We start from the raw sequence: 14488 nt of genomic DNA, 5'->3' as shown, positions 1-14488 counted from the left end.
GTTTGTGCTCTGAGGCCCCGCCCCCTGAAGAGACCGCGCGTCCTAACCTTTTCGCGCTGAGTGAGCCAGTGCGCCCTGGGGAAGGCCACGCCGCTGGTCGGTGGTCGTGTTCCCGGATGCAGACAACCGACCGCACGCTGGCGGGGCTCCGGCTTCCACCGCACGACCCGGGGACGCCGACGCTGTCCGTGGTGGACATGCACACGGGCGGCGAGCCCCTGCGCATTGTGCTAGGGGGATGTCCGGCGGTGGTGGGCCCCACGCTGCTGGCCAAGCGGCGCTACATGCGCCAGCATCTTGACTACGTGCGGCGACGACTCATGTATGAGCCCCGGGGACACCGGGACATGTACGGGGCCGTGCTGGTGCCGAGCGAGCTACCTGACGCGCACCTGGGCGTCTTGTTCCTGCACAACGAAGGCTACAGCTCCATGTGCGGTCACGCCGTGCTGGCGCTCGGCCGCTTCGCTCTCGACTTCGGCCTGGTGCCAGCACCTCCGGCCGACGCCCACGAGGCCCGAGTCAACATCCACTGCCCGTGCGGGCTGGTGGCCGCCTTCGTGGAGTGCGAGGGCGGCCTCAGCCGCGGCCGAGTGCGCTTCCACAGCGTCCCGGCCTTCGCGCTGGCCACAGGTAACCCGAGGGACCCTCCCAGCCCTGGGCAGCAACCCGTGACACAACTAACTACACTATATCTCTGGTCTGGAACCACATGGAGCAACTAACCCACCCCCACGGCCTTTGCACTTAATAAAATGGTAATTCTAAGTCTCTGCGGGTGTGTCGGCATCTTAGCCTTCCGGATTTGTGTGGTGCTTGCAATTCAGTTGCCGCCCTGTGGTCTTGAGAGCTTCAGGAAGCACAGAATTCCGCGTTTCTCTCGTAGCACCTAGTTCCCCACTCTCAGGCATTCCTAGAGATTTCACAGTTGGGCAAAGCAATGTCCAACCAATTTGGACGTTGCAAAGAACAACCAATTTAACTGGGTTCCTGGCTTGCTCAGAATACCCTCGCTGGTCACACTATACCCCCTGACAAGTTACTAAATGTAAGTTTGGAAAACTCATCTGTAAAACATGCTTCCCTGCTTCTTGGGGGGAAATTAAGTGAGAATGAACTAAGCCATTTATAAATCATTAAAATAGGGATGGATGTCTCTGTTGTTACTCTTTAAAAACAGGAACAGACTTTGCCTCAGTTGAAAGTCTGACAACCCACCCCTAGAGCAGTGCAACCTTACTCAAATTACTTAACCCTCTCCTTATCTATGCTTTTTGTGTATTATCTCATGGAGTTTTTTGTGAGAATTAAATGAGTATGTATAAGGCACTACTTAGAATATATATATATATATTCCTAGAGACAGACTACAGAATATGCAAGGTTACTGATTAGTTCTCTAGGTGTGCTGAACTTCTGGGCTCCCAGTACTGAAGCTTCATGTCCTGTAAAACAGCTGTCTAATAACTGTCATCCTTACATAGAGGGAAATCCCTCCAAAGGGCTGAATTGTATAGGTGAGGATGCTTTAGTAGTCATGATTGAAGTGAGCTGGGGGGTAATTTAGTCCAGACAGGAGCAGGGTTATTACCTCTTTCTTTCAAAGTCTTCAAATCATGCAAGTCATTCTATCAAGTGGTCCTGGTCCTCCTCTAGGATTTGAATTCAGGATTAGCCTGATTCTGAATGATTATGTAATAGCCCAAGCAAGCATTTGTCTGTCTTAGAGCAAATCGATGCCACTTTCTCCTTTAGGAGAGAACCGTGCCACATCTGCATTAGGATTGCATCTCCAAAACCTCAGTAGTTTAACCTGGCTAACTATGCCGAGCCAGCAGCAGAGGGGAGCGCTCCAGCTCTAGTGGGGAATTACAGCAGGCAGCAGGATCACCACTTACTTCCTCAGTTTGGGATGGTCACGGCAGGGCAGCCAATCCTGTAAGCACAGTAGTTCCAGAGAGCATCACAGCATAACTGTATGATAATCGGTGAGCATTAACGGTCTCTCTGTGTCATTAACAAAATGAAATCCTAAATTCTCTACTTAGAACTATACAAAAAAAGGTGGACTGACAGTGTTCAATCAAGATCACTCTCTGCCCTTTTCCATCTCCACGACCTCATGAAAGGGATTCTACTCCTCAATGCCGTGTCTGTGAAATGAAGATGACAACAGTGCCCACCCCAGAGAATTGCTGAGTCCACCTCCACTCCACCTGCTAAAATGAAAACTTCAAGTTTTGTTCACTGTGTTCAAGTGCTAGAATAGGAGAAAGTCAACATTTGTTGAGTGAGTAGCTAAAATGAAATTTAGAGGACATGCTGATTTGCAAATGTAAATATCTTGCCCTCTTAAGAGTCCTGTTCCTATTGTAAATTAAACTTTTGGCTTTAATATTAACATTTATTGCATATCTCATCAGTGCGAAGCACTCCCTACACATTATCACATGGAATTCTCAAAAGAATCGTTTTTTGTGTGTGGGGAGAATAGCAATTCCATTTTACACATGGGGACCCCGAAGACACACTTAGCTTTCTTGCAGTCCCCTATTTCCATCTAATTCCTTAATCTTTCATCAAATGTGCTTTTCATGTTGTACCAGCATCCAGATGAAGACCTTTTTCATTGAATTTTGCTGTTCCACAGATATGTTTTACTCTTTTGGTGAAAAATTATCTGTGTTTTCACCCATCACATGTAAAAAGGGCTCTGTCGGCTAGCCTGTAACTGGAAGCACACTGGTACCTTTGCATGACTGTGCAAACTCAGGAATACAAGAAATACTTTATTTTTCACAACTTTACTTATGAATTCGAGACTGTACCCGGCTCAGCTTCATCCTCCACTTGCTGCCCCTTTTCCTGGTATGTATAAACCCAGGCCTTGGAGAGGAGGACCTTTTGGCCCTCAGCTTGCACAGGTTACCAGGGAAGCATCCTCTGCCCCCTTCCATGTGGCTGCTGCCCCTGCCTTCCTCCTCCTTGCTGCCTCTGACAATCTGCCCCTATCTGCCCCTCCCCCGCCCTCTAACCTCTCCATGGTGCTGTGGGGAAGACATGTGCTCCGCACTCAGGACCCCCAGACTCTTTTCTCAGTCCAGAGGCAATTTCTCTACTGACCAGGAGAAATATTTCTCCCTTCAGAACACTCCTTTGACAACAAATCTCTTTCCCCCGAGTCCCAAGTTTTCTACAAAATCTGCTTTCTCCCCTGCCATAAGCCTCCCCCAGACGCTGTGATGACCAAGCCCACTTGAACTGGAGGAAGAGAGGGAAAAACAGTTATACGATCCAAAAATATCACCTTGCCCCATTCCTTTGGGAATACCTATTCAGGATTTCAAACAACTGACCTTCAGGTGAAACTGGGTATGTTGGACGCTTAAAAGATTCATTAAAATCCCGATGCAAAATAACACCATAAAGGCCAGTGATTCTGCAATAGCTTTGTTCTCAGTATTTGCCTGCAGATACTTTCATGGGATGAAATATATAAGTGAATAAGTGTTTATATATAACATATAGGAAAAAAATCTTTTTTCATTTTGTTTTGACTTTAGAGCTGTAGAAAACCAATTTGTAAATAGGACTCCAAATCCTCACTATTTAAAACTCTTCCTGCCTGGACCTGTGTGGCTCAGTTGATTGGGTGTTGTCCCACAAAGCAAAAAGTTGCTGGTTCAATTCCTGGTCAGGGCACATGCCTAGTTTGTGGGTTTGGTCCCAGATTGCAACTGATTGATGTTTCTCTTCTTCTCATCCCTCCTTTCCCCTCTCTCTAAAAATAAAATCTTAGCCCTGGCTGGCGTAGCTCAGTGGATGGAACGTGGGCTGCGAACCAAAGTGTCGCAGGTTCGATTCCCAGTCAGGGTACATGCCTGGGTTGCAGGCCATGATCCCCAGCAACTGCACACTGATGTGTGTGTGTGTGTCTCTCTCTCTCTCTCTCTCGCTTTCTCCCTCCCTTCCCTCTCTAAAAATAAATGAATAAAATATTTTAAAAAATAAATAAAAAAATAAAATCTTTTGTAAAAATAAATAAAATAAAACCATTCCTAATAGTATGAGAGGGAACTTACATTTTCCTTCATAATTTTCACACATTGATGTCCTAGGGTTTTCCTCTCTCTGCCTTTATGATGTTTCCTGGAAAAAAGATCCTCAGAATAGTTAACAAATATGCATGTGTAAGTTAAGAAAACATGGCATTCACGTGTATAATGTACGCAAACATCAAATTACAAACAAAGATGCACTTAGCTGACGGTTTATCATTATTTACTTGATGCTTATTTTGAAGATGGACTTTTGTTTCATTTCTTTTTATGATAGAAGATCCCCCACCCCCACAACATACACATATGAAATATTCTATGATTTTTATTGTTAAAATACTAACACAAACTTATTTTCAAACACATTTCTTTTAGATCTGCTGGTGGATATTCCTGGGCACGGACAGGTGGTAGTGGACATTGCATATGGTGGTGCATTTTATGCGTTTGTCAGCGCCGAGAAGTTAGGACTGGATGTTGGTTCCGCGAAGACGAGGGACCTTGTGGATGCAGCAAGTGCAGTGACAGAAGCAGTGAAAGCTCAGGTCAGTACAAGCGCTGCCGTCAAAACAATCGCCTTTCTCCGTGGCATGAAGGAAATGTTAGTTACATGTTTATGTAGAAATTTAAATACCTATATTTTGTATTTAAATTATTAGTTGTACTAAGAATAGGGTACTGGTTTGAATCTTAGGCTGTAGAGCATGACAACCTATGAGTTTCAGCTTTGCCACTTGTAACTTTTATAACCTTGAACAAGTTATGTAACCTCAGGTGCCTCAGTTTTCCAATCTGTAAAATGGAAATTATGAAATACCTGTGCTGTAGAGGTTTAGAATAGTATAGTGCCAAGCCCATAATAAGTGTTCAATAATGATAACTGTTATTAACTTTAATAATACACATATACTAATAATTTGTAGTTACTTAAAAATATAGTAAATGTATCATAGTATAGTGTTCCACTATACTAATTTGAAGTGCATGTTTTGCCATATATGATCATTCTACAAAACTTGAAAATAATGAATATAAAATATAGATTACAAATTAAATTTCATTAAGTCTGATCAGTCCTTCTCTTATTTACAAAGAACATTAATTCCTAATCAGTGAATTTTCCTATATTGCTAAGAAGTTAATTAAATAACTACTCAGGTAACTCTAGTTTTGGCTTGGGAAAACAATTCTAACAAAATCAATTCAGATAATAAACAAATTTCAAATATTCTTTCATTTCTAGCACCAGTCTGTCATTTTACTTTGAAATTGGGACCTACCAATAACTCATATACACTGTTTGAGTGTTTTAGTATTTGATAATTTAATTATTATTCTAAATAAAAGATAACTTGTGAATGATAGTATCTAAAATACTTATGCTAATAATGACCCAATTAAACATATCTCAACCTTTAATTTATAAGTTAAATAACAAAATTAAAATATATAGTTTATCCTGCTCTAAGTTATTATTTTTCCAGAACCGTCAATACCAATATGTAAATTGTTTTGTCATTGTAACTCCTGAAGCTCTGAATTTACATCAGTTCTCTGTTCTGTTAAGCAGACAACTAACAGTTTAAGTTAACAGTTTGGCATTAAAATGATGTCAACTTGTTTTTAATGAAATCAAAAGGAAAAGGCATAGGTTTCCTAATAGAAGTAATTTTGAACTTCTCATCGAAGCTTGAACTTCTCACCAAGGTTGTGAAAGATGGACTTGAAGAAGGAGGGATTCTGCAAAAAATATGAGCAGAACTTTTACTAGGGATGAATCAAGCAGTAGAAGTACTTTGTGAATTGCTGACCATTCATATGCTGATTTAGATTTAGGGAAAGGCCATTGGGAGTGGGGCTGAGGTTAGTATGATATACATGCATCTTCATCCATTCATTCTTTTAACAAGCACTTACTTACCCAGAACTTACTTATGTCAGATACTATGCTAGATGCTGGAGGCACAAAGGGAGAATGAAGCCCACCTTCAAGGAGCAGGTGTAGGGAGGGAAGCACACCAGTGAACAACGTGGTGTTGGATGGTGCTGGAGTAGAGGGGGGCATAGGGGCTTTAAGAGAACAGAGAACACAGATCCAATATGCAGGCCTCTATAACTTGGTTAAAAATGGAGTCTTTGGATTCTAAGAATCCAAACCTCTTCAACTACTTTAAATGACAGGTAAGGGCTAGTGGAATGTACTATCTGTAAAGATACTCTTGGAAGTACAATTACGGTCATCTTGGTCAAACTAGCAGAAGTTGCCAAAATCCAGGAAAAATTAAACCACCAGGCCCCTGGGAACAGGAAGCAGTATACCTTTAGGCTGACCATTCTCTGCCCTGGACATGACTTAGTTATTCTGCAGGCACCTGCCTCTCTCTGCGTGTATCTGCTGCGTTTTATGATACAAACTGACTTCATCCTTTATGATTTTTTTTTTGTCCAGTTGTTTCTGTTACCTAATAGCATCTGCATCCTTGTAACTTTTGCTTGCTCATGGCTTCTCACAGTCTTGTCTCTGTCAGTGGTATTAACTTCAGCTCTAGATTCTCCTTGCCTGATTTTTTTCTCCATGACCCCTTCAAGCTCCCTAGTGTAAGGATGATTGTCTTAGCTCTTCCTGTCTGAGCAGCCATGGCTCCGTGCCATGGAGTGTGTATGTTTAGGCCGTGTGTGTACAAAATAGGGCCGTTCTAGATGCTACGTGCAGGGTGACCCCTTAGGAAGGACTCTGAGCATAACAATTGTAACTTTTAATAAAACTTTCTTTATTCATCTAGACAAAAATGTCACTTCTGGCATTTAGTAACTTGACCCAAAAGGTATTTTTAAAATGATAAAGATGGGAAAGTTATGTTTAACAGTACTCCATATATATTATTTAAAATATAAATTTAGCCCTGGCCTGGTAGCTCAGTGGGTTACAGCATCATGTCAAAATGCCAAGGTTGTGGGTTCAGTCCCTGGTCAGGGCACATTCAATAATCAACGAGTGAAGGCATAAGTAAGTGGAACAACATATCAATGTGTCTCTCTCCCTTCCTCTCTCTCTAAAAAGAAATCAATCAATAAAAATATTTTTAAAATATATGTGAATCGAAATATTTACATGTGGTTGATAATTTTTGTTATTTGCAGTTTAAAATTACTCATCCTGATAGTGAAGACCTTGCCTTTCTATATGGAACTATATTAACGGATGGAAAAGACACTTATAGTGAGGAGCCAACCACCAACATTTGTGTGTTTGCAGATGAACAGGTATTACAACTGTAATTTCTAGGCACAAAAGCCATGCAACGTGAAACTGGAGCACTATGAACACGCTTTTCTGTATTTATTCTGAAACAGGTTGACAGAAGTCCTACCGGCTCAGGAGTGACAGCCCGCATTGCCTTACAGTATCACAAAGGGCTTCTGGAGCTGGACCAGACCAGAGCCTTTAAAAGCAGTGCAACTGGCTCAGTGTTCACAGGGAAGGCCGTGAGGGTGAGTGACACCCGTGGCTCTTTGTAACAGTGTTACTTTTGAGACTGAAGAGGTGTGAGTGGGGTGTGAAATGAGTTTCTTCACTCAGCATTCAGAAGAGAATTTTAAAACAGGCCCGTAACAACTGTTTGGCTCAGATGTTGGTTCTCAAAGTGTGGTCTGCAAAGCCCTTGGGGTTCCCAAGGTCCTTTCCGTGGGTCCAGAGCTTTAAAACTATACTCGCAGTAACACCAAGACATTATGTACTGTCCACTTTCATTCTCACGCGCGGACGGTGGAGTTCTCCGGAGGCTACATGATGTGGTAGCCCAGCCGACTGAGTGTAGGAGCACATGCGGGGATCTAGCTGTCGTCTGTTTGCAACAATGAAAAACAATGCCATTTTTCTCATTAAATATGTTTTTGTTTTGGCAAATGTAATTTTTACAAAATTTTGTTGTTTATGTTAACATGTAATGACTTTGTTTTTTTAATGAAAAAATATCTTTAATTACCAAAATAGCAAATATTAATAGATATGACCTAAGTAAACAAAACCTCTTTTGAGGTTCCGGGACCAAAATGTTTGAGAACCGTTAAATTAGGGTTTGAATTTGTTTGTTTGTTTGTTTTTGTCCTATAGGAGTGTTCCATTTTATAACAGGATGTAAAAGTCCTGAAAAGTTGCAGGAAGTAGAATTTCTTAATGCAGTCAAATATTAAACATGCTAGCTAATAGAGCTAATTAATGAATTTACTCGTATTAATAAATGAAATCTACAGGATGACTTATTTACACCTAGTAAATGAATCTACTCAGAAAGAGTCCTTTAACATAACAATCTATTTTTTTAAAGACTTTATTTATTTATTTTTAGAGAGGGAAGGGAGAGAGAAAGAGAGAGAGAGAGAGCAACATCAATGTGCGGTTGCTGGGGGCCATGGCCTGCAACCCAGGCATGTGGCCTGACTGGGAATCGAACCTGCGACACTTTGGTTCGCAGCCCGTGCTCAATCCACTGAGCTATGCCAGCCAGGGCCATAGCAATCTATTTTAACAAAGACTTTTATATTCTAATATAGCTATTTTTAAAGGTTGGTTATTATTCTGAGTATTGAATTTTATTTATTTAAGTTAGGCATTCCTATATAGTACATGAACTTACGAGATACCAAACCATTTATGTTTTGTGCAAAAATTTAGAATACATTGTCTCAAGTCTACAATTGAAGACTCTACATCAGGGGTGTCAAACTCATTTTCACAGGGGGCCACATCAGCCTTGAGGTTGCCTTCAAAGGGCCGAATGTAGAGCTCCTTGACCCTAGTTAAGGAGTACTTCCATTTATACCGTCCTAAAACTACCTTCGGCCCTCTGAAGGCAACCTCAAGGCTGATGTGGCCCCCGGTGAAAATGAGTTTGACAACCCTGATCTACGTCATTTATTGGGTGTTTCACTACATGCCAATTTCTAAGCTCAGCACTTTGTGCTGTATGCCCACCATCGCCTCACAGGAATCCTAGGAAGTCAGTGCTGGTATCATTCTTCTTTAATAGGTGATAATCGGAGAATTTGAGAGTTTAGGTAACAGACCCAGACTAGGAGTGGGGTCTTCCTGAGCAGACCCCACACTGTTAAGCATTACATTATATTGCTCTTAGACAAAGCAAGTTTTCAGTGAGGCTTTATGTTATAGCAACTTTATAACAAGATAATAAAATTACTGTACCCTAACCTGATAATTGACATTTTACCTTAAGCTTCAGTTATTCTCATTTTTAAAAATTAGAAATTAAAGATATGCTATAGTTAAGATTCGAAGTTACTTATGTAATAGTTACTAATCATCCTGAATATCGGCACCTGCACCACCGACCTTTCCTCTCTGTCTGGGCTCTTTCAGGCTCTCTGACAGTATCTGTTCCTTCCCTTTCCTGGCCCCAGCTTCCTTTCCCTGTCCTTCTACTTAGAGGTCCCCAGCATTTTATCCTTAGCTCCCTTCTCATCCCCTCTGTAATTTAATGCCCCTGGGCAATTTCACCCACTTCTGAAGCTTCAACTCTCAGTCACCCTCTGATGATGACCTCCAAACCTTCCTCCCGGCAGTGCCTACCCTGGGCTTCTCTCCTGAGTCTAACACTCGTGTTCCCAACTGTCCAGTAAACTCCTCTCAAAATTATCCCAGAGATACTGCAAATTCAACTTGTTAAATAGTCCCCCTTCCTCCCTCCCTAAATGTGCCTCTCCCTGCCTTGTTCCCCATCTTGTTTAATGGTAGAGTCAACGTCACTTTCAAGCTAAAAGCTGTAGTCTCATTTAACGTATTCCTCTTCCTCGAGTCCCACGTACATCGGTGCCCAGGCCTGTCAGTTCCACCTCCACAGTATCTCTATTTTGCTTTTCTCCATCCTCACTAAAAGTTACCCCAGTGACTCTAGATTCAATCACTGAATTAAGCTTACCTCTTAAAGGGTTCTGGGCGTTTTCTCCTCTCCTCCCCAGTTTGTCTCCCACCCTACAGCCTAACTTACGGAAAACACAGACCTGATCAGGTTGCTCTCCTTTCATTGCCTGTTGAAAGAACCCTTGGGTTTTCTTTAAAATGATAAAAAAGCCACAAAATAACTTAAAGCCAGATATGAATGCAGTATTTTGATATTGCACTCCTTTCATCTTTTTTTTTTCCAGGAAGCACAATGCGGTGATTATAATGCTGTTATAGTGGAAGTGTCCGGGCGAGCCCACTACACGGGTACAGCGAGTTTCACTGTAGAAGCCGATGACCCACTGCAGGATGGATTTCTTCTCAAGTGACTTCTGTGACTTTGAAGACCTTTCTTTTTCAAGCAGTTGTTTTTTTGAAGTAATTTTTTTCTTAATTATGTGGAAACCTATATCCAAATTGTACATGTAAGCCAACTTCTATTCTTTCTAAAATAGGACACTGTGGCTAAATATAAAGTCATTATACCTCATCTTTGCCTATATTAGGTATAAATCTCATGTCTAGCAACACAATGCCAAAAAGTCAAAATAATTTTCTAGTTACTAACATATCAGGTAAAGCTAAAAACTTAGTTCTTGTTTTAAAAAATTACTCTATGGTAATTATTATAATACTGTTTCTAAATGTTCTTGGCATAATAAGCTGTCGCCCTCAAAACAGTGAGGGCTCTTACCAGTTCATTATTTTAGTCTTCCAGTTTTTGAGTGAGATAATGCCCTCTCTCTAAGGTGTTGGTGAGGGAATGGGTTATTGTTATAAGGTACTCAACCCCTGGCGTCCACAGCCTGGGAAGGAGTGGGTTGGGCCAGCTTCTCTGGGTACCTGTTTCGGCCGCGGCCAGGCGTTCTCTGTCTGGCAAACGCCAGCTTTACCGAGGGAACTGAGGTCCATAAACTGATGTGAGAAGACCAACCTATAGTTAGACTTTTGCTATATCTTTAAGGCTCTTATGAAAGGGACTGTGTATGGCATTGTTGAAATATGGGTCCGTAGTGGTGAGTCCCGACTCACTACTCACAACCAGTGAGTCGCTATAGTGGGACAAGCCTCTCACTCGACCAACTACACGCCAACTAGATTGAAAACATGAAAGAAATGTTAACTTTTGGTATTCTTGCTAGTAAATTGTCTATGAGCCTGTTAAAAATAAATTTGATCATTATCAGTCATTATAAAATGAAGTATTAAAAATTATTCAACATATGGTGCTCTCAGTATTCATTAGACTCTGTTGTGAGGTGAGCAGTATCTTTTTTTCTGAGCAGACAGAAATTGAAGTACCGTATTTTTTGGGCTATAAGATGCACCCCCCCCCCCAATTTAGGAGGGATAATGGTTGTTAATGCTGCTGTTGAATTGCTTACATTTACATTGGTGAAATATTATATTACTTATGTTATTAAATATTTTACCACATTTTTTGCTTCAAAATTTTTTTCCTATTTTCCTCTAAAACCTAGGTTCATCTTATGGTCAGAAAAATACAGTAACTAATTCATCTTAACTGGCTTTGCCATCCAGCAAGTCTGTATAGACCCAGTTATTAGGTCTGTGATGGATTTCCCTGACCAAAGTTAATTACACAAAAGTAATGTTTTCTGCTTATTCTCTATAACATTCTATGGTAAAGAAATCACTTCTCTCTAAAAAAATGACACTATCACTAACTTTCTCCTTTTATCAACACTTTCCTTTTTCTGGGAAACGGTTTACCCCCAGAATGCAGCCTTGCTGGGACCACCAGGCAAGGGGTGCGCCAAACAGGCTCTTTCCCTCAGGTCCTGGGATTGTGAGAGAAATGACGGAAGGTCTATGCCATGGTTGACACAAACTTATTCTGCTAGAGCCCTAAAGAGGTCACCCTCTTTTAGTTTCTGCTCTCTCTACCCACAGAGCTGCCCTGACTGCTCTTGCTCTTGGGGCTGGCTGTCAGACTATCCTTTTGTAGTCTGAACTCCCCCTATCCTTCCAGGAAATTCCTTTCTTGCCTAAGGGAGACAGTGCCCTATTTGTGTTGCTTATATCCAAATACCTCAATCCATACACTACCCTTAAAATCTCCTCTCTCTGCTGTAAATGCCTGAGTTCAGACTCATTCATTTCTCCCCTGGGCCATTACAATGCCTTTTCTTTTCTTTCTTTTTTTTAAAGATTTTGTTTATTTATTTATTTAATTAGAGAGGGAAGGGATTGGGGGGAGAGAGACACACACACACACACACACACACACACACACACACACATCAATGTGTGGTTGCTGGGGGTCATGGCCTGCAACCCAGGCATGTACCCTGACTGGGAATTGAACCTGCGGCACTTTGGTTCGCAGCCTGTGCTCAATCCACTGAGCTACGCCAGCCAGGGCTGCAATGCCTTTTCTTAACTGGTCTCCCAGTTGCCAGATTCTTCTCCTACAGTCACTTAATTTTTTTTCCCTGTTTTAGCAGTTTTCCAGAGTGCTAAGTGCTAGGAATCTAAAAAAAAAAAAAAAAAGCAGACAAAATCCTAGTCTTTGCAGAGCCTACAATCTACCATAGGAGGCAAGGAATAGTCACAAAAGCATAATTATAGACAGTGGTATGTCCTCCAAGCCAAGGAAGGCTTCCCCTGAGAGACACATTCATTCAGAGATGGGGATCCTCGGGGACCGGGGGAAGTGGTGGTGCAGGAGCTTTCCTGGCAGAAGGGAGAGCAGGTACAGATGCCCTAAGGAACACACAAAAGGCCAGCGTGAGCTAAAAAGGAAGAAGGTGACCCAGAATGAGACTAGAGAGGAAGTAGGTGTGAAATCATGCAGTGCCTTATGATAAATACTAAGGATTGGGGTTCTTACCCTAAATGAAAAGGAGAAAGCCATGAGAATATTTAAATAAATGGGTGGGATGGTCAGATTTATTTTGTTTGAAAGATCATTGTGCCACCCTGGGTGGTGTGGCTCAGTTGGTCGGGCATTGTTCTGCAAAGTGAAGGGTCACTGGTTCAATTTCAGGTCAGGGCACATGCCTGGGTTGTGGTTTCAGTCCCCAGTCAGGCCAAAAGGCTGCCAATCATCGTTTCTCTCTCTCATTACTGTTTCTCTCCCTCTCTTTCTCCCTCCCTTCCTGTCTCTCTAAATAAATAAATAAATAAAAATGTACAGATTTGAAAACAAAAGAGCACTCTGTCTGTAGCATGGAGTAGGGGCTGGATGTGGGGAGACCCAGTTAGGAAGTAACAGTAGTAGTCCAAAGAGAAGATTCGAGCTAAGATTCAGGTGGAGGATTAAGTGATGGAGGAAATGAATGGATACAAAGATACTTAAAAAGTAAAATTCCCAGGTCTTGGTGATTGGATATGGGCTGAAGATGAGGAAGAATAGTTTATCTAGAAAGAACCTTAAGTTTTTGGCTAGTAAACTAGATGGAAAGTGGTGCCACTTTTGAAGACGCAAAAGATTGAGGACCAAGGTTTTTAGGAAAGATCATGACTTCCATTTTGGTCATGTTGCGTTTGAGGTGCTTTTGTGCATCACAGGGCAATGCCAAGTAGCAAGATATATGGTTTGGGGCTGGCGACATAATTTAGAGTTGTGAAAATATAGATTTCAGGGCTGTGGGTGTGAGTGAGATGAGGGAGGAAGTCCAGAGCTACCCAGGACTGGGCCTGAAGGCCTCTGGAGTTTAAAGGTCGGTGGGGAAGGATGAACTGGCTGAGGACAGAGACAAACAAGGAAGGGGGAAAACCAGGAGAACGTGACATTACTCTTGTCTTTCGGAACCATACCTGAGTATGGCCATCTCTTGCTTAAAGTCTTTCAGTGCTGGTGCCACCTCCCCGTCTTTTCCCAATGAAGTTTGATCTCCGTGCTTCATTGTATGCACTGCACACCAGCCCTTTCTAAGAGGGTCCCCATCTGTTTTTATTATTTATTTCCTTCTTCACTCCCTACTCCGATGTACCTTAAGATACAGAAACTTCTCACCAGTACCCAAGAGTAAAGTACTTAGATCCTAACCCTCAGACTTTGCACATGCATTGAACATCCTTCTTTTTTTCTTTCTTTTCTCTTTCTTTCTCTTCTTCCCTTTTCTTTCTCTTTCTTTCTCTTCCTTCCTGTCCTTTCCCCTTTCCTTTCCTTTCCTTTCCTTTCCTTTCCTTTCCTTTCTTTCAAAGAGTCCAATGTCACTTCTTGTGTGAAGTCTCCATCAGCTACCCTAGGAAGAGTTAGTTACTTCCATAAATTTAATTTCTGTATTTTTTAACAACACTTATAACATTGTAATATATTTGTGTTTACCTAAGACTAAAGTTCTTTCAGCTGGAATCCTTATTTGTTGTTTCTGAAAACTTAGCACAGAGAAGACTTGCTAAATAAATTAATCTATTATGTTTTTGTCTTAATTCATTGATTCTCATGCGGGTTGATTCCCCCCCACTCCATCCCTGGGGACATTTGGCAGTGTCTGGAGAC

At 41.8% G+C, this 14488-nt stretch overlaps 1 protein-coding gene across 1 annotated transcript; it reads left to right on the top strand.

Annotated features, from left to right (window-relative positions):
* The first annotated feature begins 48 nt into the window (after positions 1-48).
* Positions 49-11241, top strand: L3HYPDH (trans-L-3-hydroxyproline dehydratase). Its single transcript, XM_028507357.2, has 5 exons — positions 49-633; positions 4434-4603; positions 7200-7322; positions 7413-7550; positions 10221-11241. The coding sequence occupies exons 1-5, from the start codon at positions 117-119 to the stop codon at positions 10344-10346; spliced, it is 1074 nt and encodes a 357-aa protein (XP_028363158.1). The 5' UTR covers positions 49-116; the 3' UTR covers positions 10347-11241.
* Positions 11242-14488: the final 3247 nt, after the last annotated feature.

Source organism: Phyllostomus discolor, chromosome 1 (genome assembly GCF_004126475.2).
Source record: "Phyllostomus discolor isolate MPI-MPIP mPhyDis1 chromosome 1, mPhyDis1.pri.v3, whole genome shotgun sequence".
NCBI classification, from domain to species: Eukaryota; Metazoa; Chordata; class Mammalia; order Chiroptera; family Phyllostomidae; genus Phyllostomus; species Phyllostomus discolor.
This window is presented reverse-complemented; position numbering and strand designations above follow the sequence as displayed.